The sequence below is a fragment of the Canis lupus genome, chromosome 11 (genome assembly GCF_011100685.1).
Source record: "Canis lupus familiaris isolate Mischka breed German Shepherd chromosome 11, alternate assembly UU_Cfam_GSD_1.0, whole genome shotgun sequence".
Lineage (NCBI taxonomy): Eukaryota > Metazoa > Chordata > Mammalia > Carnivora > Canidae > Canis > Canis lupus.
In genome coordinates, this window is record NC_049232.1 from 19,467,343 (window position 1) to 19,492,038 (window position 24,696).

A 24,696-nucleotide genomic window follows, 5' to 3' on the forward strand; every position below is an offset into this window, starting at 1 on the left:
CAAAAGTGGAACATGAATGCTAATGTAATGTGCTTCTCTTTTTTTTTTTTTAGTAAATGTTAAACGGTTTTGTAAAATCTCGTGTTAGTTTTATTTCTAAAAGAAAAAATAAAATTAATCTAGAACTTAATTCTTCATATTCACTTTCTAAAATATGTTAAATATTCAATCCTGCTTCACGATATCTTATGTGCCAGAATTTTGGCAATGACTGGAAATTTAACAGAAAATATAAGAAAGCTAATTTCTCCTAAGTGTTAATTTGAATTGACAGAGAGCTGGTGAAGGCTCTGGATTGACAGATTAGGGGGCTACAGCTTTAATTTTGTCTTTGAGGTCATGGTAAAGATTGCCTCATCTAAGCTATCTTTGATTTGGCTTCTGAATCAGGTACCCTGTGCAGAGCTCATAACTAGACTGTTTGATCCTGAATCCTTAGCCTGAGAGCCAGGCTGTTTAGTCATCTTACTTTGGGATTAGAAGGAATAACACATGATTATTTTCAAAAACTGCCAGTCTCCAACAGGGTCATACTGCTAAAAGTGTTGCTGTAGGGCTGTCTCCTAAATGTCCCACAATGTAGGCCCTGAGTTCCATAGGGATGCTTACCCATACTGACTTAAGGAATTTACAGGAAGGATATTGAAATTTGCCACAGAATCAAAGGGAGGGCTACAGAGACTCATGTAGTTCCAAGGATCTCAGCAATTGGAACTAGAAAACTGATACTTCCAAAGTACTCTTTTTTCTCTTTTTCAACCCATCTCTAATCTTTGTGGATGTCTGCTTGTCTTCAACCTCTCCCATAGCAAACAGACTTTTGCTCCATGGCAGCGGGAAAAATGATTGCTGGAAATCCTGGTTTCCTGTATCCTCACAGCACAAAACCAAGAAGATAAAAAAGTCTCTTTCTCCTATTGGCTCTGGCTAAAAGAATCCATGGGAAGTTCTCTGATTATCTCCATTTGGGTCACATGCTCCACCTGGACCAATCATGGTCCTGGAGAAATTAGAGGCTAAGATTGCCTCAGCCTATGTCATGTGTCCATCCCATGATCAGGAAGTTCAGGGTCTGTTACAAGGATAAATGGAGGGTAAGCTTCTTGTTTAGATATACTAAGGATTCTCCCAAAGAATTGACTACAAAAGCTAAATAATAATAACAGTCATCATATTGAATGAATTTCTGAGATGCAAGGAAATAAGGAATCTACAGAAACTAAAGAAGTGAAAGGTGAAATCCTGGGAGTGTTTTAGTCTGAAAGACTCTGTCAGATTTCTAGAAATTCAAGGTGTATCTTCAAACAAGCACACAAAGTAAAGTTAAGGGAATGAAGGATTGAAGCAACTCAGGCCAGCAGTATCAGAGCTGTTATCTAACCTCACAAAGATTAAGGGAGGGAAGGGTTACCAGAACCCAAAAAAAGAAAGAATCATAAAAGAGTAGACCACATCAAGAGGAGCAAGGGTCTTAGTTGAGTAAAACAGCTCCTGCAGTAAAGAATCCAAGTGAATAATTAGCCTAACCTCATTCTCTTTCTCTAATCTTCAACTAACTTTTGGTCAAACCTTGTTGAAGACACGGGGCATGGGAACCCTGTTGAAGTAATCCATTCAGATTAGCCACCTAGGATAGGGTATAAGGTAGATATGTAGGTGCAAACAAGACATTCTGCACTTGTATATTCTAACTGAACTTGTAACCTTTCCCCATCTCCACCTCTTCACAGCATCCAGAATGATCTTTCAAAATAAAATTCACTTCCTACCATAACCCAGATTAAACCCTTCAGATCTTCCCATTCTACTTGGAGTTTTATAGTGAACAATCTCTATACATTATCCTCTGAGGTTCTCAAAACATAATTTGGATCCCACCCCTATCTCTAATCTATGTAGTTTCACTTCTTCTCTTAAGGTCTTTACACTTATTGTTTGATCTTTTGGGGAATCTCTTCCCTGACCTTTCATATGTCTAGCTTCTTTACAGGCCTCAAGTCTCACACTTCTCCTCCTCAGAGAAGTCTTTCATGACCACCCAATTACAATGTTTGGTTATTTCCTTAATAACACATAATATAAAGTGCACTTGTGTTATTTATTCACTTGTCTACTTGCCTACAATCTGTCTTACCTGCTAGAATATAAGATCATCGAAAATAAGGAATTTCCTTACCTTGTTCATTGTTGTATCCCCAGATACTAGCATGGCACTTGACACAAAGTAGGTGCTCAGGAATTACTTGTTGAATGAATGAATGAATGGTTCTTGATCAAAATGAATTATTATTGATTGAAAGAGTCATCTTCATTATCCCATACTATCTGTCAATCATATATTGATGTTACTGATTTCTTAGTAATGTGCTCTGTCACCATAGTAGGGCTGATATTAAGTAGATATCTATTTAAAACTGATGAAGAGTCACTAGAAATCACTACACCCTAGAAATCCTTAAAGATGAGGAAATGTAGTACAGATCTTCAGGAAATAATTTTGGAGGGGGTGGGGGCAACTATCCAAGCAAGAACAATGCTTTTGCTTGGGCTTTAAAGAAGAAGCAGAGGCTCACAGACTGATCATCAGTGAACTTCCTAGGAAAAGGAAAATAGAGGAATATTTGTAGGCTCAGAATATCTGCTGTTGAGAAGGTGGAAATTGTATAGGTATGCTTTGATTATTGTGAGAGCTCAGCCTTACACTAAATCATTATCACAGTGTCAATAAAGGGTTCCTTTCCTTCCTTTGTAAACAACAAGTATATGAAAGGAGAAAGAAAGTCCCTTTCTGTTGCCATGTAGGAAACCAATCATAGAAAGGTGGCATAATTAGAGCTTCTACAAGTCAACTTGTTTGGGCAACAACCTCATAGATTCAAAGCAGTGATGTCATGGAAATTGAGCCAAGGGGATATATCTGAATCATGCACTCAGATAACTGATTACTGATATAATGCAAGTGTCAGTAAAATTCTTCTTTCACTTTTTGAACCAAGCACAATAAAACAATCTCAAAATAAAACAATCTCAATAAAAAAGTAAGACTTTTAAATATTTCATCATACTCTATACAAATTTATAAACCTAAGCATTTGTACTGCCAGTAAAGAAAATACAGAGTGAAAAAAAAAAAAAAAAGAAAGAAAATACAGAGTGGGTTAATCAATTTTCCATCTCAATCCCATTACCCATTGGAAGTTATTCAGTAGACCCTTAACTATTCTGTGGACTTCTGTGTGTGCTAATCTGGGCAGACAAACTCTGAGACTTAAATCCTAAGGTAATTCTAATCAAGCTGGGACATTGGACACCTAGCTCTAGGGATAGAAGTTGACAGCTCTACTGGTAAATATCCAACAGAGGTCACTTGATATTTGTCAAAACCTCCTGACCTAATGCAAAGGGATGCTTGGTGCCTTCTTGGCAGATGCATTTTCCAGAAGTCTGGGAAGAGGATCAGGGATATTAATTTGTGGCTTTCAGTTTATTCTGGACAGAGTAAAAGCAAGTCTTGAACTCCTTTCTCTGCAAGTGTCCTATAGTTTTCACAGAATATTCAGAGACCTGAAGCTCAGAAGAATGTAGGACTACAAGTCCCCTTTGGGCATTCCAGCAGAAGCTTCCTGACTGACTTCCCAAGCCTGTAAGCTCCTCCAGAAGGACAGATGATATCTTCTTCCTGACTTGATTACAGTCCAGTCAAAGCATTTAGGAAGAACATAATGGCAGTCTTGAAGTTTTAAGTGGTCAAAATCACATGTAAGGCTTTGAGTTCCGGTCAGCTTGGCCTAACTTTTTATTCATTCTCTATTTACTGAATCATTCATTCAGTTGGCTGATTGACAAATATGTTCTGAGAGCAGCTTTATCTGCAATAGGAGATATGGAAAATAATGGATAGCCTCTTTAAGTGGTAGAATTAGACCATCATACACACAACAATGCCATATATGAGCACAGACATCACTTTTGATTTAACCATGGAGAAATCACTACAAATAGAGCAGTGAAGGAAGATTCAATTGGAAAAAAAAAAAAAATGATAATAGGGCTCAACTCGGACAGATAATTAACATGTGAATGTAAAGAAGAAACATCAGATAAACAAGGTGTGGAAAGTACCAAGGTATGAATGCTATATAGGATCCTGATATTAGTGTACTGGAGGACATCATTAGAAATGTGTTGGAACTGAAAATCTTTGAATTCCGATTTGGGCTTAATCTTCTAAACAACAGGGAAGTTCTAAATGTTCTTGGGTAATGAAATTGTAGTACTTTTGAACTGGAAATGCCTTTAGAGATCTAAGTAGTGCTCTCAGAAGATTAATATGAAAATGGTCACTGGCTAGATTAGAGAACAGAGAGCCTGGAGGCAAAAAGACAAGAGACAGGAGATAAGGGCTTATACTTTAATGATGACTTCAGAAGTCAAGTTAAGAAGTCTAATTGAGAGAAGTTATGAAGTAAGAACTGACAGGCTTTAGTGACTGATTATGCCATAGAAGGAAGAAGGTGTCTAAGATAAGTCTAGACCTTCAACCCTAGCTGAACACAACTATGAGGAGAAGTTGAAAGGGGGTGGGGGGAGAGGTGGATGATGACTCTTCTAGTTAGGTTCAACTGAGGTGAGCAGGATATCCAAATGTATTTCCACTAAGTGGTTGGAGTTTTATGACTGGAATTCAGAAGTGTTCAAAGCTAGGGATGCGGATTTGGAAGTCATCTGTGTAAAGGGTTCTGCCAATGTTGAAATTACAGTCTGAGAATAGTCACTGACTTCTGAAAAGCCACAGATATTGTGGCTCTTTTATGTGGACCCACAAGAAAATCATTCCCTATGTTTTTGTAATCCCAAGAGAGAGAAAAGTAGGAAGACTCTGTTTCACAATTAGTACTTTTCTTTAGAAGTCACAATAAATATAATGAAGTCAGTATAGATCATGCAGAACAATAAAGTCTATTGTATTTAGTCTTTGTATTTGTCTTTGTATTTGTCTTTGTATTTCCTGTCTTGCACCCAATTGGTGGCCCCAAAATACTTGTTGATTAAATTAAAATGACAGCTAGTTTTGAGATGGTTAATATACCTTAAAAAGACATTGGGAAGCATTTAAAGAGTCCAATTTTTATCCTAAGTACCTATTGTTAAGAATATAGAAAAAGCCCACAGAAGTTGGAAAAACTCTGGTTACTTCTTTCCCAAAAAAATGAAAAAATAAGAATTCTTCCTTTTGTGTCTTAATTTAATCACTAGTAACAGTTTTTGGATCAAAAAAAGAAAAAAATCAACTTTGAGATGCCTCGGTGGCTCAGCCGTTGATCGTCTGCCTTCAGCTCAGAGCGTGATCCTGGAGTCCCAGGACGGAGTCCCACATTGGGTTCCCTGCAGGAAGTCTGCTTCTCCCTCTGCCTGTGTCTCTGCCTCTCTCTCTGTGTCTCTCATGAATAAATAGATAAAAAAATCTTTTTAATAAAATCAACTTTAAATCATTATCATCATCATTAATCTTCCAAGGCAGTGCTTAGAGCAATGCCATAAAATTTAGTATCTCTTTATATATATTCATTTTCTTTGTCCTCTAAATCATAGAAGCAAAATTTTACAACTAGAAAAATCTCAGTACTTATCATTGTCGATGGCAAAAATTTAGAATGCCAATAGTTATTTAACATCAGTTATTTATTTAGAATAATAAATAAATTTAACATCAGTTAGTTATTTAACATCAGTTAGTTATTTAGAATGCCAATAGTTATTTAACACAGGTCTTACCTCTCAACCTCAAACTTGAGTACATTTGTAAAGTCTACTTCTTTACTTGATTGAAATCCCCCATTTTATCAGTGTTCTATACATGGTGTTTAACAAATACTTGTTGATTTGTATGTGGATCTATCAAATGAGCAATAAGTACACGCAAGTGCACACAAGCGCATGTGCATGCGCACACATGCACACACACCACTATAACTGCTCAAAACAGGGATATTATAAAGTCTTTTTTTTTCTACATTAATTAATCATAGAACAAATACTATTGGTATCATGAAAGGCCCTAGGTCTTATGAAGAGTAAGGTAGCTAAGTAAATGCTCTCTTTCATGGGTGCTTTTCTGAAAACATTGTCAAGATAGAAAAAGAAAAGTTAATAGTGAGTGATTAGATTTACATCCAAATAGATAGTCATTGGAATATTTTGCCCAGGTATGGCCATTTACTGTATTTTTTTTTTTTTAATTTATCAATGTCTAGAGCAGACCGGGTGGCTCAGCGGTTTAGCGCGGCCTTCAGCCTGGGGCCTGATCTTGGGGACCTGGGATCGAGTCCCACGTCGGGCTCCCTGCATGGGGCCTGCTTCTCCCTCTGCCTGTGTCTCTGCCTCTCTCTCTCTCTCTCTCTCTCTCGTGTGTGTGTGTGTGTGTGTGTGTCAAAAATTTATCAATGTCTACTCAGAGACCTATCTACGGATTACTCTTTCACTGTAGTGAAAGCCTCCACAAAATGTCTGGATCCCCATGTAAGTGTTAAACGGTGGCTGTGAAAACAACATGTAAGCCTCAGATGCAGCCTTTCATAATTTCACTTCTACACGTAAGGAGTGAAAACACCAACAGCAGCAGCAAGCTCCTGCTTTCTCAAAGGGCTGCACTCAGTCTCAACAGCAAAACCAGTGGTTGTCTCAAGCACCAGGTTAAGTTTGTCTTCCCTTCCACAGAAGAATGCATCCAACCAAAGGAAGGGCAGTTTTATAGGGTATACATTTAGTTGTCTCCATTCTGATTATACTGAACATACACACCCACAAAATGCTAAGAGGGCATAACAGTGCTTGAAGAACAGCCTGGTAAATGTGATAAGCATAACTGCAAACAGAGCATTCACAGGGTTACATGTGAGACTGCATATTCAAGCAAGGTGAAGGGCCGCAGACCCTGTGTTCCATTGCAGCTCAGCTTGACTCGAGTTCATTCTATGGTGCTGCTCTGCCCTGCTGTGGGAACGCTGAGAAGTGCATGAGAAGACTTGGAATCAGCTAATGTAAATGCCTTCAGTCAGAGAAACAGACAAAGCACAAAAAAAAAAACAGAGGCTTTTCTTTTAATAAGAAACCCACACTAAATATTCCTATTTCTGAGCACAGTCTTATGGAAAAAAAGAGTAACATATAAACCTAGAGGGACCTAGAGGGAAAGCGGCGAAAGTCAGATTTCTTTTTAATTTATCCACTTATAAAGTTGAATTTAATGTTTCTATATACCTCTCTTTTTTCCAAGGTAAGATGTCGATGCTGTGTAAAACACGGTATGGGTTTAAATGTGAAAAGCAGGGATAACTATAATAACAGTTAACATTGGGATCCCTGGGTGGCTCAGCGGTTTAGCACCTGCCTTTGGCCCAGGGTGTGATCCTGGAGATCCGGGATCAAGTCCCACATCAGGCTCCCCACATGGAGCCTGCTTCTCTCTCTGCCTCTCTCTGTGTGTCTGTCATGAATAAATAAATAAAATCTTTAAAAAAAAATAATAACAGTTAACATTAACTGAGCCATTACTATATATCAGGTACCAGGCAAATATTAATTTCTTTAATCCTCACAACAAACTCCTGACATGGCATATGAGCCCTGGATACTTTCCAAAGCACTTTCACAGAAGTGATTTCTGTTGTTCCCTACACAGTGCTGTGAGGGAGACAGGGAACCTCATGGTACCCAAGACGCCTCAAAGACCTGGGGCTGAATAGGTAGGTAGCCTTCAAGGAACGGAATCAGAGTCCAAGTCTCCTGACTCCCAGGGCAGTATTTAATTTCACTGGCACAAAGATGTTTGCTTTACAGCCCTAAGGAAAAGACATCAACCAAACTAATCTTGGTTGAGAAATACCTATCAAAGCTGAATAAATAGAAAGTATTATGACTGCATCTGACAATTACAGGTTTTCTCTTCACTGTTTTTAACATTGGAAGAAAAGAATGCTAAGTCACAAAAACAATAAGGCATAATTACTTATTCCATTATATGTTAAGTAGATTTGGTTTAAGATAAGTTAATTAGCATTAAGCCCCATCTGAAGACCCAAAATTAACTTGAACTTTCATCTTTCTCCCCACTGATATGACCTACCTCATTATGTCCAGTTCCTAACATCTAGGCATTCATATGAGACTTCTCAAGGAGCTAATATGACTCGGTCTTGACAGGCCACCAGTTCATTCTGGCTTTTGTTTGTTTTTGTTTTTGTTTTTGTTTTTGTTTTGGGGATACAGTATACTTTATTGATGGTACATGACAAGCTAGGGCTCCCCCAAGCCCCTCCCTTCCTTGGGGTCTGGGATGTAAATTGGAGGTCAGGAGATTCTCAGTGTGTGTTGGGGGATTAAGGTGGGGCAGGGACTCCCCAGCAGCTTAGGGCCTCTCTCTTCCTCTTGTTCTTGCTGGGGCTGGTGGTCCAGGAGGCTCTTACTCCTTGGAGGCCATGTGGACCATGAGGTCCACCCCCCGGTTGCTGTAGCCAAATTCATTGTCATACCAGGAAATGAGCTTGCTTAGTGGTCATCGACGCCAATGTCAACCCCAGCGTCGAAGGTGGAAGAGTGGGTGTCACTGTTGAAGTCGCAGGAGACAACCTCGTCCTCAGTGTAGCCCAGGATGTCCTTGAGGGGGCCCTCCAATTCCTGCTTCACCACCTTCTTGATGTCGTCATATTTGGCAGCTTTCTCCAGGCGGCAGGTCAAATCCACAACTGACACATTGGGGGTGGGGACACGGAAGGCTATGCCAGTGAGCTTCCTGTTCAGCTCAGGGATGACCTTGCCCACAGCCTTGGTGGCGCCAGTGGAAGCAGGGATGATGTTCTGGGAAGCCCCTCGGCCTTCACGCCACAGCTTCCCAGAGGAACCATCCAGTCTTTGGGTGGCAGTGATGGCATGGACGGTGGTCATGAGGCCCTCCACAAGGCTGAAGTGGTCATGGATGACTTTGGCCAGAGGAGCCAAGCAGTTGGTGGTGCAGGAGGCATTACTGACAATCTTGAGGGAATTGTCATACTTCTCATGGTGCACGCCCATCACAAACATGGGCACATCAGCAGAAGGAGCAGAGATGATGACCCTCTTGGCCCTGCCCTTCAAGTGAGCCCCAGCCTTCTCCATGGTGGTGAAGAACCCAGTGGACTCCACAGCATCACCCCATTTGATGTTGGCAGGATCTTGCTCCTGGAAGATGGAGATGGACTTCCCGTTGATGACAAGTTTCCCATTCTCAGCCTTGACCATGCCATGGAATTTGCTGTGGGTAGAATCATGAAACATGTACACCATGTGGTTGAGGTCAGTGAAGGGGTCATCGATGGTGACAATATCCACTTTGCCAGAGTTAAAAGCAGCCCTGGTGACCAGGCGCCCAATACAGACAAATGTGCTCACTCCGTCCTTCACCATCATGTCTTGGGAACGCGGGTGACACTGCACCAGAAGATGCGGCTGTCTGTCTAATGGGGAGGAGCAGAGAGCCTCTTTTTGTTTTTTAAAGATTTTATTTATTTATTCATGAGAGACACAGAGAGAGGCAGAGACACAGGCAGAGGGAGAAGCAGGCTCCATGCAGGGAGCCTGACGTGGGAATGGATCCCGGGTCTCCAGAATCACGCCCTGGGCGGAAGACAGTGTTAAACGGCTGAGCCACCCAGGCTGCCCATATTTTTGTTTCGATGGTTTGATTTTTAGTTGCTTTGAGGCAAACAATGGCCATCGTTTAGATTTGTAACTTTTAATCTTATAGTGAATTGTATTTGAAAACTACATTCTAAACTTAGCTTGATTTCCCCAAAGAAGCTCCTCAAGATCAAGACATTTTATATATTTTATGTTTCCAAAAATAAAATTCCCAACATCAGGCTGTCTTCCTGACAGTTCACAACTACAAACATAAATTAACAAGTGCAAGGTTTAGGATCAAATTAACATGGACTTGACAGAACAGGGATAAGTGGGCTACAAAATTTTATTTACAGGGGAGTCAAGGGTCCCTGTGCCAGCTTTGACACTCATTCAGCTCACCCCTCTGCCTGAGGCAAGGAGTAGGGAGTCCACAGAGCAGTAAGAGCATGCCCCTCACACACACACACAGTCTGCCCCCTTCTACTGGTACCTGGACTCCCTGGTTCAGCAGGGGTGGGGATACACAAGTCTTCCGTAGGGGGATGGAAGGAATGCGCTCATGAGAGCCAGAGTATAAGCACCTTGTGCACTGCCTCAGAAAAAAGGGAAGAATGGGGTGGACCTAGAGCTGGACTGAAGACTAGCCCTCCCTGCAGTGCCACAGTCTACAGAAATCTAAGAGTCTGAAAAATTCAAATCTAGTCTTCTAAGTCCTTACAATGGTGTATCCGCAAAGAAGGAGGCTAGAACCAAATATTTTATTCACATTTTTATTAGCTAGATTTTAACAAAACATGATAAATATAAAACCAGGCTACCTACATTAGAAGCACTAATAATAGCTAGTCAGTATATGAAAGTGAGTTGGGGCGCCTGGCTGGATCTTCAGTGGAGCTTGCCACTCTTGGTCTCAGGGTTGTGAGTTTGAGCTCCATGTTGGGTGTAGAGATTACTTAAAGATAAAAAACTTTTTAAAAAATGAGTTCAACCTGATGAAAATGATATAAAATACTCAGTGAGACAACTTTTCCGTTTATCAGATTGACAGTAATTAAAAGATTGATGAAAAGCCAGATACAAAAAGATCATATATTTTATGATTCTGATTTATGTGAAATGTCCTGAATGGGCAAATCTGTAGAAACAGAGGATTAATGGCTGCCTAGGGCTGAAAGACGAGGAGTAAGGGGAGAATAGAGTGACTGCTAGTGGGAACAAGGATACTTTTTGGAGTGAAGACAGTATTCTCAATTTAGATTGTAGTGACGGTTGTACAACTCTGTGAGTACACTAAAAACCATTGAATTATACGTTTTAAATTGGCACATTTTACAGTATGTGATTTATATTTCAGTAAAACAATCTTTTAAAATGCAGTGTTGGTGATCATACTGCATAAAAGATATTCTTTTTTTTTAATTTAAATCAGTTTTATTTAAGAATTTCCAACATTGACAACTCTTATAAAAAGCATCCAAGCACAGGACACAGAACTGCCTCAGACAGCATTCTTAGGGGAGCTAACAGACATTAGGACTTCCACCCTTCTGTGCGACCCCCCGAGCTCACTGGTGAACTCTGCTTCCAAGTACTCCTGCAAAGCACACCACCAGCTCAGTCCAAGTTCTCAACCCACCAGCTTCAGGTCACATGAGCACACTTATAGATCAGTAACAGAGGAGAACACACACCATACAGCATTCACAGCCGTTGACAAAGGGGTGGGGAAGTACAAGTATCGGTTCACTTAACACATTCAACTAACGTGGGTTACCTAGGAACAAAACTCACTGAAAGTCTTCCAACAGATGTGGATGTCCTTTGAATGCAAAAACATTCGTACATTATTTGCTATCATTGCTCTATGCACACTCTCTCACCAAAGCCACAGGATTGAGAGACACATCTCGCCAAGTTAAAAAATATCCATTATGCACCACCAAGTCTCTGCACGCGCTGTCGCCTTTTCTTGCTCATACTCGCCTTTCATACCTCGGTACCACCATCAATCCCACACAAGGTTTCAAAAGTTCAAACAGCCTCTGGTTCCATATCACAGCCTTGCATTCACAGCGTTGATACGACTCCATGAAATAAAGAGTAGCAGATAAAAATGGGACACCCACCGTCAAAGACGCGGCCTGTGCAGCATGCTGACGGGTTCTTGAATGAGAAAGCGTGCAGACAGAAGAAGTATTCCTATGGCAGAACATTTACAGCACTACTTTCAATGATGTGCTTCTTCCATAAACATTTGAAATGAGATGAACTGCAGAGATTAAATGAAAGCTTCATATTGTACTTTTGCATGTGAAGGGAGACAGGTGTTAAAAAAACAAAAACAAAAGAACCAAACACTGTGACACCATGATCTCCAAAAAGGAGATTTTCCTAAGGGAAAAATCCATATGGTGGGGTTCAAATTAAAACAAGGAGAAAAGAATGTAGTTCTAATCAATGGTTTCCATTTGAACATGCAAAGAATTCACTTGACAAGTCCAGGGATAAAAGATTACAGGAGAAACCTTTTGATATCAATTGTAGTGCGTTGGTTTTTACCCATCAGGCAAACAGCAGTTCACTTTCAAACACTCAATATTTCAACCCTTTATGTAACAAAACTTATAAAATTCCTTTAGCTTTTCCTCTTTTTCTAAAAAAAAAATGTCAAAAATACTGCTGAATATACTCCACACTGAACAAACCAATTTTGAAAATTCTTAGTACATACGTATTTTACAACATACTTACCACGTGTTTAGAAAAATTTGAATTCCCAACAGTCTCTACCAACCCCACTGTCTACATCCCCCAGCCAGAGGATTTAGAATCCATGCTTGAGCCAAAGCCTCCATTAAAACCGCTGCCTGACCCTGCATTTGATGCGGATCCCCAACCAATCGCTGCACCTGAATTAGAACCGCTCTAGGAGTTATTTCCAGAACCAAAGACCTGAATTGGCCCCCTCTGCATGTTGCCTTGGCTTTGGTTGTTACCTGATGGGCCTGACTGGTTCTGCTGACTGGCTAACATGCCCATCATGCCCCAGCTGCTCTGCAGCGCTGCCTGGGCCGCAACCGTCATACCTGGATTAATGCTAAAAGCACCAAAGTTCATCCCTCCACCCATATTACTACCTTGATTGTTTCCCAAACCAGCTCCACCCCCTCTACCGTTACCAAATCCACCCTGATTCCCAAAGCCACCTGGATTACCACCAAATCTTCCACTTCTTTCTGTCTATTGCTATTGTGCTTAGGTTCAGCATTGGATATATGTACGCCGATTCCTTTAATGATCAAGTCCTCTCCACAAAGAGACTAGGCAACCTGATCATCTGCAAATGTGACAAAGGCAAAGGCCCTGAAGGGTTTGAGAATGAAGACGTCTGCCACTTCTCCGTACTGGCAGAAGAACTGCCGCAGCTCCTCGGCGGTCATGTCCTCCGTACAGCGCCCAACAGACACCTTCCTACTTCTCAGAGGCTCATCTGGGCTTTGCTTGGAATTAGGAAGTTTACAATCCCACCACCGTCCATCTATCATATGTCGCTGTGACATTACTTTAACCTGGGTTTCATACTCCGTAGAGCGAACAAAGCCAAACCCCTTTGAATGACCAGTTTTAACCTCTTTCTTGACCTGAACCATAAGAACTTCTCCAAAGAGGGATCCCTGGGTGGCGCAGCGGTTTAGCGCCTGCCTTTGGCCCAGGGCGCGATCCTGGAGACCTGGGATCGAATCCCACGTCGGGCTCCCGGTGCATGGAGCCTGCTTCTCCCTCTGCCTGTGTCTCTGACTCTCTCTCATTCTGTGTGACTATCATAAATAAATAAAAAATAAAATAAAATTAAAAAGAAAAAAAAAAAAGCAAAGGTACTAAAATATTCTTTTAGATCCCGTTCAGTGGTTTTCCATGGAAGACCCAACACTATTAAATCAGAAGTTTTCTGGACAGCTCTTTTCACTTTCACTGCTGAAGAAGCATCTGTCTCATCCATTTTTCTTTTGTTATCTTTGGGGTAGTTGACCCCGTGCACCAGGTCGCCCCAGCCGGCGGCGGGGCCGTGCAGGATCCCCTCCGCCCGCCTCACGCCCCGCAGGCACTGGGACGCCGGTTCCGGTAGCGCAGCCCGCACGCCCCGGGCAGCTGGGCGGTGACGGTGGACAGCAGCACCGTGCGGTCACCCTCCGACGGGGTCTCGGTGGGCTCGTCGTTCTCGTCCTCCGTCACCCGAATGGACTCGGACATCTCTTTATTTCTCCGCGAGCCCGCGGCTGGGAAGCCCGACGGGGAAACCCGAGCAGCCACCGACCCGCGAGCAGCCCCGCGACCGCTTCGCTCCCACAAAATCCATAGAAGATATTCTTAGATACTGCTAGAAATACGCAACCTTTAAAGAAGATTATTTCTTTCAAAATATAATATGCAACACATGTTTTGACATGAAATCCCAAATCTAGACCTCTCTTCTATTGGTGCATATTTGCACATATTTGCAAAGATCTATACAAAGATGTTGTAATAGTTAAATATAGAAATCAACCTAAATGGTCTCAGTTAAAGAACAACAATACCATCGTATGTTATGGTGCTTTCATACTCCCGTTAAAGAATGAAATTCTTTGTTTTGTTTTGGGAAGTATGTCTATTCGTGATGCCAAATTTTTTAATTTGTTCAACTACAAGAAAGGAAAGATATCTACAATTTTGAGCCTACTTATTTTCCATTACATAGCAGGAGAATTTACATAATTTATAGATCAGTGTATTACTATAAAATGAGTGAGATCGTAGGACGCTTGGGTGGCTTAGTTGGTTAAGCGTCTGACTCTTCATTTTGGCTCAGATCATGATTTCAGGGTCTTGAGATTGAACCCCACATCAGGCTCCACACTCAGTGCAAAGTCTGCCTAAGCTGCTCTCCCTCTGCGCCTCCTCTCTTTCTCTGTCTCTCCCTGTCTCTCTCAAATAAATAAATAAATCTTTTAAAAAAAATAAGGTGAATGAGACGATATTAATGGATTATCAGAGGCTCGTGAAAATTTTTAATTTCCTGAACAAATACAATTCCCTAGAGCAAATTACAATTTCCTGTAAAGAGCCTATTTTGTATTTTCTTAAATTTACAGGTTATAACCTTTATCACAAAAATTTAAAACATAGTATAATTGTGTTTGCAGGAAAAGAACATCAAAATCAACCTTCAAGAACTTTGTCTTAGCTTCAGGTTTTGTCTGCTGTGTTCTTGAGATAACCAATTCTAAGCGCACTTCCTTCTTTTTGGAAATTAACCTGATAAGTAGCTTCTTCCTCTTTTTTTTTCCCCCTTGATATTTCTTTACCATTGAGATTTGGAAAGTTTCTCTTTTTTTTTTTCTTATTTTAACCAAAGCTGAACTTCTGCTGAATAATTTTTTGTCCACCTAACATGATACCACGGAGCAAATTTGTTTAAATTTTAACTAATCATTGTACATTGGTATAGAAAGATCTTTAAGATATATTGTTCAGTGAAAAACATATGTGTATATATATGCTTAGAACTTGGAGTGAGAAGGAATTGAGATGAGTGGATTGTATTTTTACTCCATATACACCCAAGTAAACACTTTTAAAAATATTTTATTTATTTATTTGAAAAAGAGAAAGAGAGTGAGAGAGAATGAGAGCAGGGTGAGGGACAGAGGGAGAGGTAGACACCCTCCCCCCACCCCACTGAGCAGAGAGACCTACAGGTGCAGGGTGCAACCCCGGACTTCCGAATCATGACCTGAGCCAAAAGCAAACACCTAAATGGCTGACCCACCCAGGCACCCGTTGTTTGACACTTTTATAATGTGCATTAATTCATGAATTTCACGTATAATCTCTGATGTAGCTGAATAGATTATCCCAGGAGGAGACCCCCATGTGACTCAAGAAGAGGATTCACTCACCCTAACTATAAATGACTGAGTAGTTATTCAGCCCTCTAGATTTTTCATATTTTTAGTGATGATACTCACTAATATAAGTTAATTTTCATTTTTTTAAAGATTTTATTTATTCATGAGAGACACACAGAGAGAGGCAGAGACATAGGCAGAGGGAGAAGCAGGCTCCCTGCAGGAAACCCAATGCCAGACTCGATCCTAGGACCCTGGGATTATGACCTGAGCGAAAGGCTCAACCACTGAGCTACCCAGGTGCCCCCAAGTTAATTTTCATTTTGTGGAATTTCATGCAGTTAAAAAAATGTAGTAAAACACTGAGAAAAATGGGGCATGGGAGGAACTTTAAGAGTTTTTAGAAGTATGGTTAAGGCCAGGAGCCTCAATCTTTGTCTGCTTTTCCCACCTGCTGCTCTATCTCTTATGACCCCAGAGATAAACTGACAATCCAAATTCTACCACAGGTGATAAGGTTCTCATAGTCAAAGCAGAGTATGTGTGCCTGTGCACACATGTCTTTATAAAACACTTATAATTAGAATCATCATTTTCCTCCAAAAGTTTAGTAATACATTTCAGCCATCTGAGAAACAAGACACATCCTATCCTTAACCCAACTCTGTTCATCATTCAGCTAAGCAAGTGTTCATATGCTAAAAGAAAAAAAAAATGCAATCACATTTTCAAGATGGTAAAGAAAACTATTCAAAGGGGGCTGCTACAAAGGAGTTCTGTAGGTGGGGAGAGAAATCAGGCTCAACTCCAAATACAGCAAGGAAAAGTGGAAATGTATTGCCAATGAGCAAGGTTGAGAGGGAGGACATGGGTTGGGTGAATGGAGAATTATTAAGAGGAAATATCAGGGGTAAGAGAAGATTCTGGCTAAGCCCATCTAACAGGATACTTGCTGGAGGCAGGCCAGAGTGATGGGACCATCTGGGGAACAGTGGAGGATGAGGAACCCAAACAGATATCGAGGGTGATCAGCTATGGAAGGTGGGAGAGTCTGCCTAAACCAACTTGACAGGATTCTTGCTAAAATTAGGTAATGCAGAGAAAGACACAGAAGTCCAAAAATCAGGACCAGGTGAAGAAAGAGTTCCAATGAACCTGACTAAAGTGTGGTCAAGGGTAGACTCTGTCACATACATTATCTGCAAAAAAAAAGAGTGAGATTCCTAAAATCCTTGCATTCCGTGATAAGCCAAGAATAACAGGCACACCCTGGTTTTCTTTGTCAAAACACAAGCATCTTTCTTTTTTTTTAATCAAAACTGAACTAAATGCCATCTGCGTCGAATTTTTGACTGCCATATATACTCAGCTACAACTGGTTTGTTCTCTCAATTTAGTGAGCCATTACTCCTGAAACCTGGACTCTCTTGCAAACAGTGCAAGGAAAAAAAACCACAGACACACACACACACACACACACACACACACACACTTTATTTATCGCTAAAATATGTCTCTAAGGTTTTTATCTAATACACCAAAATGATATTCTTGCATGTAGGACTTCCTGCCCAAGACCTAATTGATGCTTATTGTACAGGAAGCAAAGTCTATTCCCTAAGGAGAAATAACACATTGGCAGACTACGTGGAAGGAATCTCAAGATAAATTTATTCGATAAGTAAATGTTCAGGGTGGTGCGTGCTGTGTAATTGGCAAAAAAAAAAAAAAAAAAAAAAAGCACAGGAACCCACACACTTTTAATCTTACTAAATAATTGGCAAAAATACCAAGTCATAAGCAAACACATTTCTCAGCTTCTACCCTGCAGAGAAATGGAGACTAATTACAACTTCCTATCAGATCTATGAATTTTTAGGGCAGTCGGGGTGGCTCAGCAGTTTATCACCGCCTTCAGCCCAGGATGTGATCCCGGAGACCTGGGTTCCCGCATCGGGCTCCCTGCATGGAGCCTGCTTCTCCCTCTGCCTGTGTCTCTGCCTCTGTGTGTGTGTGTGTGTCTCTCATGAATAAATAAATAAAATATTTTTTTAAAACTATGAATTTTTAAATGTGTCACCTAAATGAAATGTAATGAGTCCCCTAAGTACATGGCTAATGTTTATGAATAGCACTCATCAAAAGTACAACTGTACCATGTAAATGGCTTACTACAACTTCTAATTGAATACTACACCCTCAAAAAAGAAATAGGTTCATGATGACACATGACCTTGTCTGAACATAATGATTTCAAAATTTGAGCTTAAATTCTCCTTGTTTTTTTTTTTTAATTTATTTATGATAGTCACACAGAGAGAGAGAGAGGCAGAGGGAGAAGCAGGCTCCATGCACTGGGAGCCTGACATGGGATTCGATCCCGGGTCTCCAGGATCGCACCCTGGGCCAAAGGCAGGCGCAAAACCGCTGCACCACCCAGGGATCCCCTCTCCTTGTTAAATAAAACAAGCCTGCGTGTACTCAGATGGGATTATTCGGAGATGAGGGCCTTTGCCCACAGTTCCTATTGAAGTCAAAGAAAGGTGCTTTGTCTTCAAATTATATTTATCTTTTCATGGTAAAGTTGTTTTACTCAGTGTCTTGCAATTTTTATTTCTGGGTGCTACTACTAGCTTATTAAAAAAATGTAAAGGGGCAGCCCCGGTGGCTCAGCGGTTTAGCGCCTGCCTCCAGCCCAGGGCATGATCCAGGGGTCCCTGGATCGAGTCCCACATCAGGTTCCTGGCATGGAGCCTGCTTCTCCCTCTGCCTGTGTCTTTGCCTCTCTCTCTGTGTGTCTCTCATAAATAAATAAAATCTTTAAAAAAAAAAAAATGTAAAACTTCTGCTTTTTAAAAAACTACCTTATATTTGAAAATATAATTAGACATTTAGTCTTAGACATTTATATTATTTCTTATAATGTCTGACATTTTTTTTTAATTTTTATTTATTTATGATAGTCACACAGAGAGAGAGAGAGGCAGAGACACAGGCAGAGGGAGAAGCAGGCTCCATGCACCAGGAGCCCGACGTGGGATTCGATCCTGGGTCTCCAGGATCACGCCCTGGGCCAAAGGCAGGCACTAAACCGCTACGCCACCCAGGGATCCCTTGTCTGACATTTTATATATGAAATCAGACAAATAGTATTGAGAAAGTTTATTTCTATAAACCTTTTTTATTTGCCTATATCCCTACATCCGAAGACCTGCTGCATAATACGAAGAAAAAAGTTACTTTTAACATATGACATTTAAAGTTTTTGTGGTATTCTCTTACAGTTATTATTTCACTTTTCTTAAAAGTATTACTATGTGTCTTATATTTTTATATTATGGCTCATATTATAATCTCTATATTTCTTAATAGTGTTTCATTGTGTAAAATTGACCAGATTCACAAAAAAAAAAGCTACTCTCTGAAATTTGTGTGTTTTCATGCTTCATCATATTGTTTTTGGCTTTTAAATAAATATAATATGGTTTACAGCAAAAAAGAAATACTCTTTTTTGGAAAATTAACAGTGTACTAACAAACCATAACTATGTTAAAGCCTTCTTGGCTCCACTTGAGTACTTCCTAAGGCCCATTCTCCCAATTTGCAATCCAAGCAGAAATTCTCTAACTGTATGTTAGGCATTCAGGAAAACTAAAGCAGTCCACAAAACTTCCAGGGATGATTCCCTGGAAATACACACTGGAATTCTATTCAGCCTTAAAAAGAAGTATATTTTAACACAAGCTAAAACATGCATGAATCTTAAGGACATTATGCTAAGTCAGACACAAAATAAGTGAGATACAAAAAGACAAATACTCTATGATTCTATTTATATGAGATACCAAAAGTAGTCAAATTCATAGACACAGGAAATAGAATGGTGGTTGCCAGGAGTTGAGGATAGGAGGAGTGGGGACTTAGTAAGTATAGAGTTCCAGTTTTTTGCAAGGTAAAAATTCTGGAATTACTTTCACAGCATTGTAAATAAACAGTAATACTGAACTGTACACTGAAAAATGATTAAGATAGTAAATTTTGTGTTACATGTATTTTACCACAGTTAAAAGTAAAATTTAGGGTAACCTCAACCCTTGATATCAGCTTAGGTCACAATCTCAGGATCCTGCTATTGAGTCCCATGGGCTCCGGGCTGAGCATGGAGCCTGCTTAAGATTCTCTCCTTTTCCCTCCATCTCTCCCGCTCACATGTGTGCTCTCTCTCCCTCTTTAAAAGAAAAGAAAAAAGTAAAATTTCAAAAAAATCAAAGGAATTATAATCTCAATTTCCTGACTTTCATAATATATTATCATCATATAAGATAATACCATTGAGGGAAACTAGGTGATGGATACCTAGAACCTCCCTGTACTATTTTGCAACTTCTGGCGAATCTAAAACAATGTAAAAATTAAAAAGGTCAGTTTTCTTTATAATACTCAAAAGTCAACAAAGTCAACACTTCCTGATTATTTTACTACAATCTGTAATTTTCTATATCCTTGATGTTATTTATATATATTATACTTGTATGGTGGAAACATTATATAATATTATGCTACTGCATATCTCCTCTCAACTTCACTTTCAATTGGCAGCTTGAAATTGGCCCTGGTGGGAGTGCTTATGCCACAAAGATCAGCCAACTCTACAAATCAAGCCCCCCCCCGCCCAATAATCCCCAGCCAGTTGTTAAGCCTTTACCAGCAGCCCAGTGTCCAGGTGTCCTCAGGATTAAAATTAGGTTAATTTTAAGATGAAGTCCTGTGCATATGAGAGGAGCAGACAAATAAGGGGACTAAGTGACCTTGGGCAGATGCTTAGAAACTTCAGAGTTGGGCAAGTACAGCCAAGGAGTATCCTTCTATGCTGTGTCTCCATAGGAGGCTCTGACAGTTATTTTTATTTGTCAACTTGGCTGAGCTAAGGCATACCCAGAGAGCTGATCAGACATTGTAGCTGGGTGCATCTGTGAGGCCGTTTGAGGAAGAGATTAGTATCTGAATCAGTGAACTGAGTAAAGAAGTTCCACCTTGATAATGTGGGCAGGTATCATTCAGTTGTTTTTGAGAATTTTCTCTGTGTGTGTCTCTCTGTCAGTCTCTCTGTCTCATCTGGGGCTAGGACATCCATCTTCTGCCTCTGGATATCAGATGTTGGAACTCCTGGTTCTCCAGCCTTCAGACTCTGGAACTTACATCAGCAGCCCCATGATTCTCAGGCCTCGAACTAAATATAAACTGCTTTCCTGGTTCTCCAGCTTGCACGTGACAGATCATGGGACAGCCTCCATAACCACAGTGAGCCAATTCCTATTATAAATCTCCTCGTCTGTATTTAAATCTGTATCTATATCTGTTTACATCTCTCTGTATTCTGTTGGCTCTATTTCCCTGGAAAAACTCTTACAAATACAGAGGCAAAGGGGGAACACCTGACCACCAGGGCTGTTTTGAGAAGTGAATGGTGATTGAGTGTGGGAGTTTTTTAAATTGAAATATGATCGACATAAATATTAGTTTTGAGAGTACAACATAGTGGGGTGCTTGGCTTGATCAATCGGTAGAGCATGCGATTCTTGATACCAGGGTTGTGAGTTTGAGCCCCACGTTGAGCATGGATCATACTGGGGGAAAAAAAAGAGTACAACTTAATGATTTGACAATTATATACATTAGAAAATGCTCACCACAGTAATTGTTGTTATTATGAGTCACCATACAAAGTTACTACATTATTATTAACTATATTCCCTATGTGTAGTTTTCATTCATTTCATTCTCATGACTCATTTATTTTATAACTGGAATTTATACCACTTAATCTCCTTCACCTACTTCACCCATCCCCCATCCCCTCTAGCAGCCACCAGTTTATTCTCTTATTTATCATTCTGTTTCTCTTTTTTTGTTGTTTGCTCATTTGTTTTTAGATTCCATCCATAAATGAAATCATATGGTATTTATCTTTCTTTGACTGGCTTGTTTTGCTTAGCATTATACTCTCTAGGCCTATCCATGTTGTGGGAAATGGAAAGATTTCATTCATTTTTCTACATTATATGAGTAATATTACATCACATATATTTATCAATGGACTTCTTAGTTTGATTCCACATTTTGGCTACTATGTATAATGCTGCAGTGAACATAGGGGTGCATATGTCTTTTTGAATTAGTGCTTTCATTTTCTTGGGGTAAATACCCAGAAGTTGAATCACCGGATGGTTTATATTTTTAACTTTTTGAAGAACCTCCATGCTGTTTTTCATAGTAGCAGCACCAGTTTACATTTCTGCCAATAGTGTTTAAGAGTTCCGTTTCTCCATATCCTCATCATTTTTTGTTATTGTCTGTGACTGTCTTTTTGATACTAGCTCTTCTAAGTGGTGTGAGGAGAAATCTCATTGTGGTTTTGATTTACATTCCCCTGATAGTTAATGATGTTGAGCATCTTTTCATGTGTCTGTTGGCTATCTGTATGTCTTCTTTAGAAAAATGTCTATTTAGGTCCTCTGCCCATTTTTAAAATCATTGTTTGCTTTCCCTGGCATTGAATTTTATGAGTTCTTTATATATTTTAGATGTTAACCCCTTATTGTATATGTCATTTGCAAACATTTCCCATTCAGTAGATTGTCTGTTCATTTTCATGGTTTCATTCACTTCGCAAAAAAGCTTTTTAGGTTGATATAGTCCCAATAGTTTATTTTCGTTTTCATTTCCCTTGCTTGAGGAGACAGATCTGGAAAAATATTGCTAAGACTGACATATTTTCTTGGAGTTTTTATGGTTTCAGGTCTTACATTTAAGCATTTGGTGCTTAATGATGCAAGGAAGTGTCCAGTCTCATTCTTTTGCATGTAGCCGTGAATGTGGGTTTTCTTGACAGTGGGTTTCTCCAGCCTGGAGCTCTGTGCCCAAGGATTCATGCACTCCCCATCTCCTGAGTGGAGATAAAGCAGAGTGGTCTGGCTTTCCCTCATCTCTTGCTCTTGGGATAGAGAAATCTCCTTTCCTAAATTTGTGGCTGTTATAGGGTCTGTGGACACTTTGAACTTTTTAAAATGAGAGACCCAGGAAAGACATGGCTCTGAACAGGTATTATTTCTGAAATTCTAAAGAAAGCATACACCCTACATGACCGCCAGCTGAAACCATGGCTATAGAAGGAAACTCAGTCCCACTCAATCATAGTCTCTGGGTAAAACTAAAAAAAAAAATAGAAATTTGAGAGGATGAGTTTGGGACCTGAAAAATTTTTAACTTCAAACTTTGAGTTCAAAAGAACAAAAAATTTTAATTTGGAATTTTAATTCCTTTGTACTTAATTGTCTCTGGTTTACAAAATTTGCAAAAAGATTTTATCTTTAGACTTTAATTTCTTTCCGGGAATTTGATAATGAGGAAAGATTTACATTCACATTTGATAAAATTCCATATTTTCAGTTTTTATTATTTATTATATATCAATATATTCATTCAGTCTCATGTGGAACTTCTGATACACTCTGTTGGGCATTGTGACTGTGCTTAGTTTGGAATGGAAAGTGGAGAATTAGTTTCTAGCCTTTGAAGTGGAATATCTTTAGTATTGACTAATAAGTATACTTGCTCACCCATTTTCTAGGCTTCTTGGATCAAAATCTAAATTCCCACCAACAGTCCTAGAATAATGCCCAAAAGAAAAGTGTATGTATTGGGAAGAGCAGTTTTATGAATACAATTAAACAGAATAGCCTGTGGTTCTCCACAGGCTTAGTAGATAAATAAATGAACCCAAAGAACAAAGAACTGGGGAATGTAGGAATGGAATTCCTTTCTTCTACTCCTGGCTTACTTATGGAAGGCTTCTTCCTAAGCACACTCTTCCCTTTTTCCCACTACATCCCAAGAGAATGGGGTGATTTATCTGTTTAGTAAATCTCTGAAGAAAACCACTAATGCAAATTCTTTGCTCCGCTGTTCTTCCTCTTAGAAGCCAGCTGCCCTCAAGAAGCTCCTATCCTAAACTAATCCCCCAGTTCCCTTACCCCTTCTGGATTAAATCTGCTTAATTGTGAGATGAGTATTAGTAAGAACACATGGCTACAGACTTAGAGCCATATCCTTCAACCTCATCTCTACCAACAATAAGATGTAATCAGAATGTGGGTTCTATATATACTCTTTGTTTTATTTTCTCAGTTTGTCTATAAATCAAGAAAGGAAAAGAAGTACTATTTATTGGGGGTCCTCCTGGGGACTCCAACACAGGGCACTTAATATTTTCCAAAGAGAAATGCTATTCATTATAATTTCAGAGGAGTAAATAACAAAACCTCTTTCTTGTTTTAATTCCAGTATAGTGGGGATCCCTGGGTGGCTCAGCAGTTTAACGCCTGCCTTTGGCCCAGGGCATGGTCCTGGAGTCCCAGGATCGAGTCCTGCGTCGGGCTCCCGGCAGGGAGCCTGCTTCTCCCTCCCCCTGTGTCTCTCCTGTGTCTCTGCCTCTCTGTGTCTCTCTCTCTCTCTATGCCTATCATAAATAAATAAATAAATCTTTAAAAAAATAATAATTCCAGTATAGTTAAAATATAGTGATTATATTAATTGCAGGTATATAGTTAAGTAATTCAACGACAGTTCTGTACACTAGTCAGTGCTATCATGATAAGAGTACTCTTAAACAAAACCTTTTATAGAATCCCAAACACACCAAATAGCTGATTCTTGAAGACATGCAATATCAATATTAAGAGGAATTATATCCTCCCCTTAGCAGACATGAGCATTCTCTGATATCCATCTTTCCCTGAATCACTTACAGCCACGTTCAGTAAAATATAAGTAGTATAAACTGCAAAACATTTACTATATACTGAACTTTCTATTAGTTATACCAGAAAGAGAGTTCATTCCTTTGTTTTCTGCCTAACAGTACTTAATAGCAAACCAATAATTGAATGAGACATTTCCTGAACTCAGAAAGGAAAATCATTGCAACACCTTTTATTATACCAGATATTTTTAAAAATCAGCATTAACTAAAATCCAGAGAAAGATCTATTGAATAGAGCCTAATTTATTTTCTTTAATAACAAAAATGTGCTCCATGAGACTTTTATTGAATGATGAAATGCAGTCTTAGCAAAGCTTAATGTTCTC

General features: G+C 39.7%; 1 protein-coding gene, 1 non-coding gene and 1 pseudogene across 2 annotated transcripts; 1 reads left to right on the forward strand and 2 right to left on the reverse strand.

Annotated features, from left to right (window-relative positions):
• Nucleotides 1-7,912: 7,912 nt before the first annotated feature.
• Nucleotides 7,913-9,441, reverse strand: LOC100685666 (glyceraldehyde-3-phosphate dehydrogenase-like). Its single transcript, XM_038551655.1, has 2 exons — nucleotides 8,694-9,441; nucleotides 7,913-7,977 (listed from the first exon to the last, which is right to left on the reverse strand). Exons 1-2 carry the CDS (start codon nucleotides 9,439-9,441, stop codon nucleotides 7,913-7,915), a joined length of 813 nt encoding a protein of 270 aa, XP_038407583.1.
• A 1,635-nt stretch (nucleotides 9,442-11,076) lies between these two features.
• Nucleotides 11,077-13,991, reverse strand: LOC100685744 (annotated as a pseudogene).
• Nucleotides 13,992-17,761: 3,770 nt separating this feature from the next.
• Nucleotides 17,762-17,844, forward strand: LOC119874088. The gene has a single exon (XR_005367309.1). It is a non-coding gene; the product is annotated as a small nucleolar RNA SNORD107 (small nucleolar RNA).
• The last annotated feature ends 6,852 nt before the right edge of the window (nucleotides 17,845-24,696 follow it).

Excerpts from the sequence above, each read along its gene's own strand:
- LOC100685666 (XM_038551655.1), bottom strand. The coding sequence starts at position 9,441 with ATGGTGAAGGACGGAGTGAGCACATTTGTCTGTATTGGGCGCCTGGTC. Across the intron at positions 7,978-8,693 it reads TGCCAAATATGACGACATCA|CATTCTTTTCTTCCAATGTT; the intron begins AGAAGGTGGTGA and ends TTTGTGACTTAG.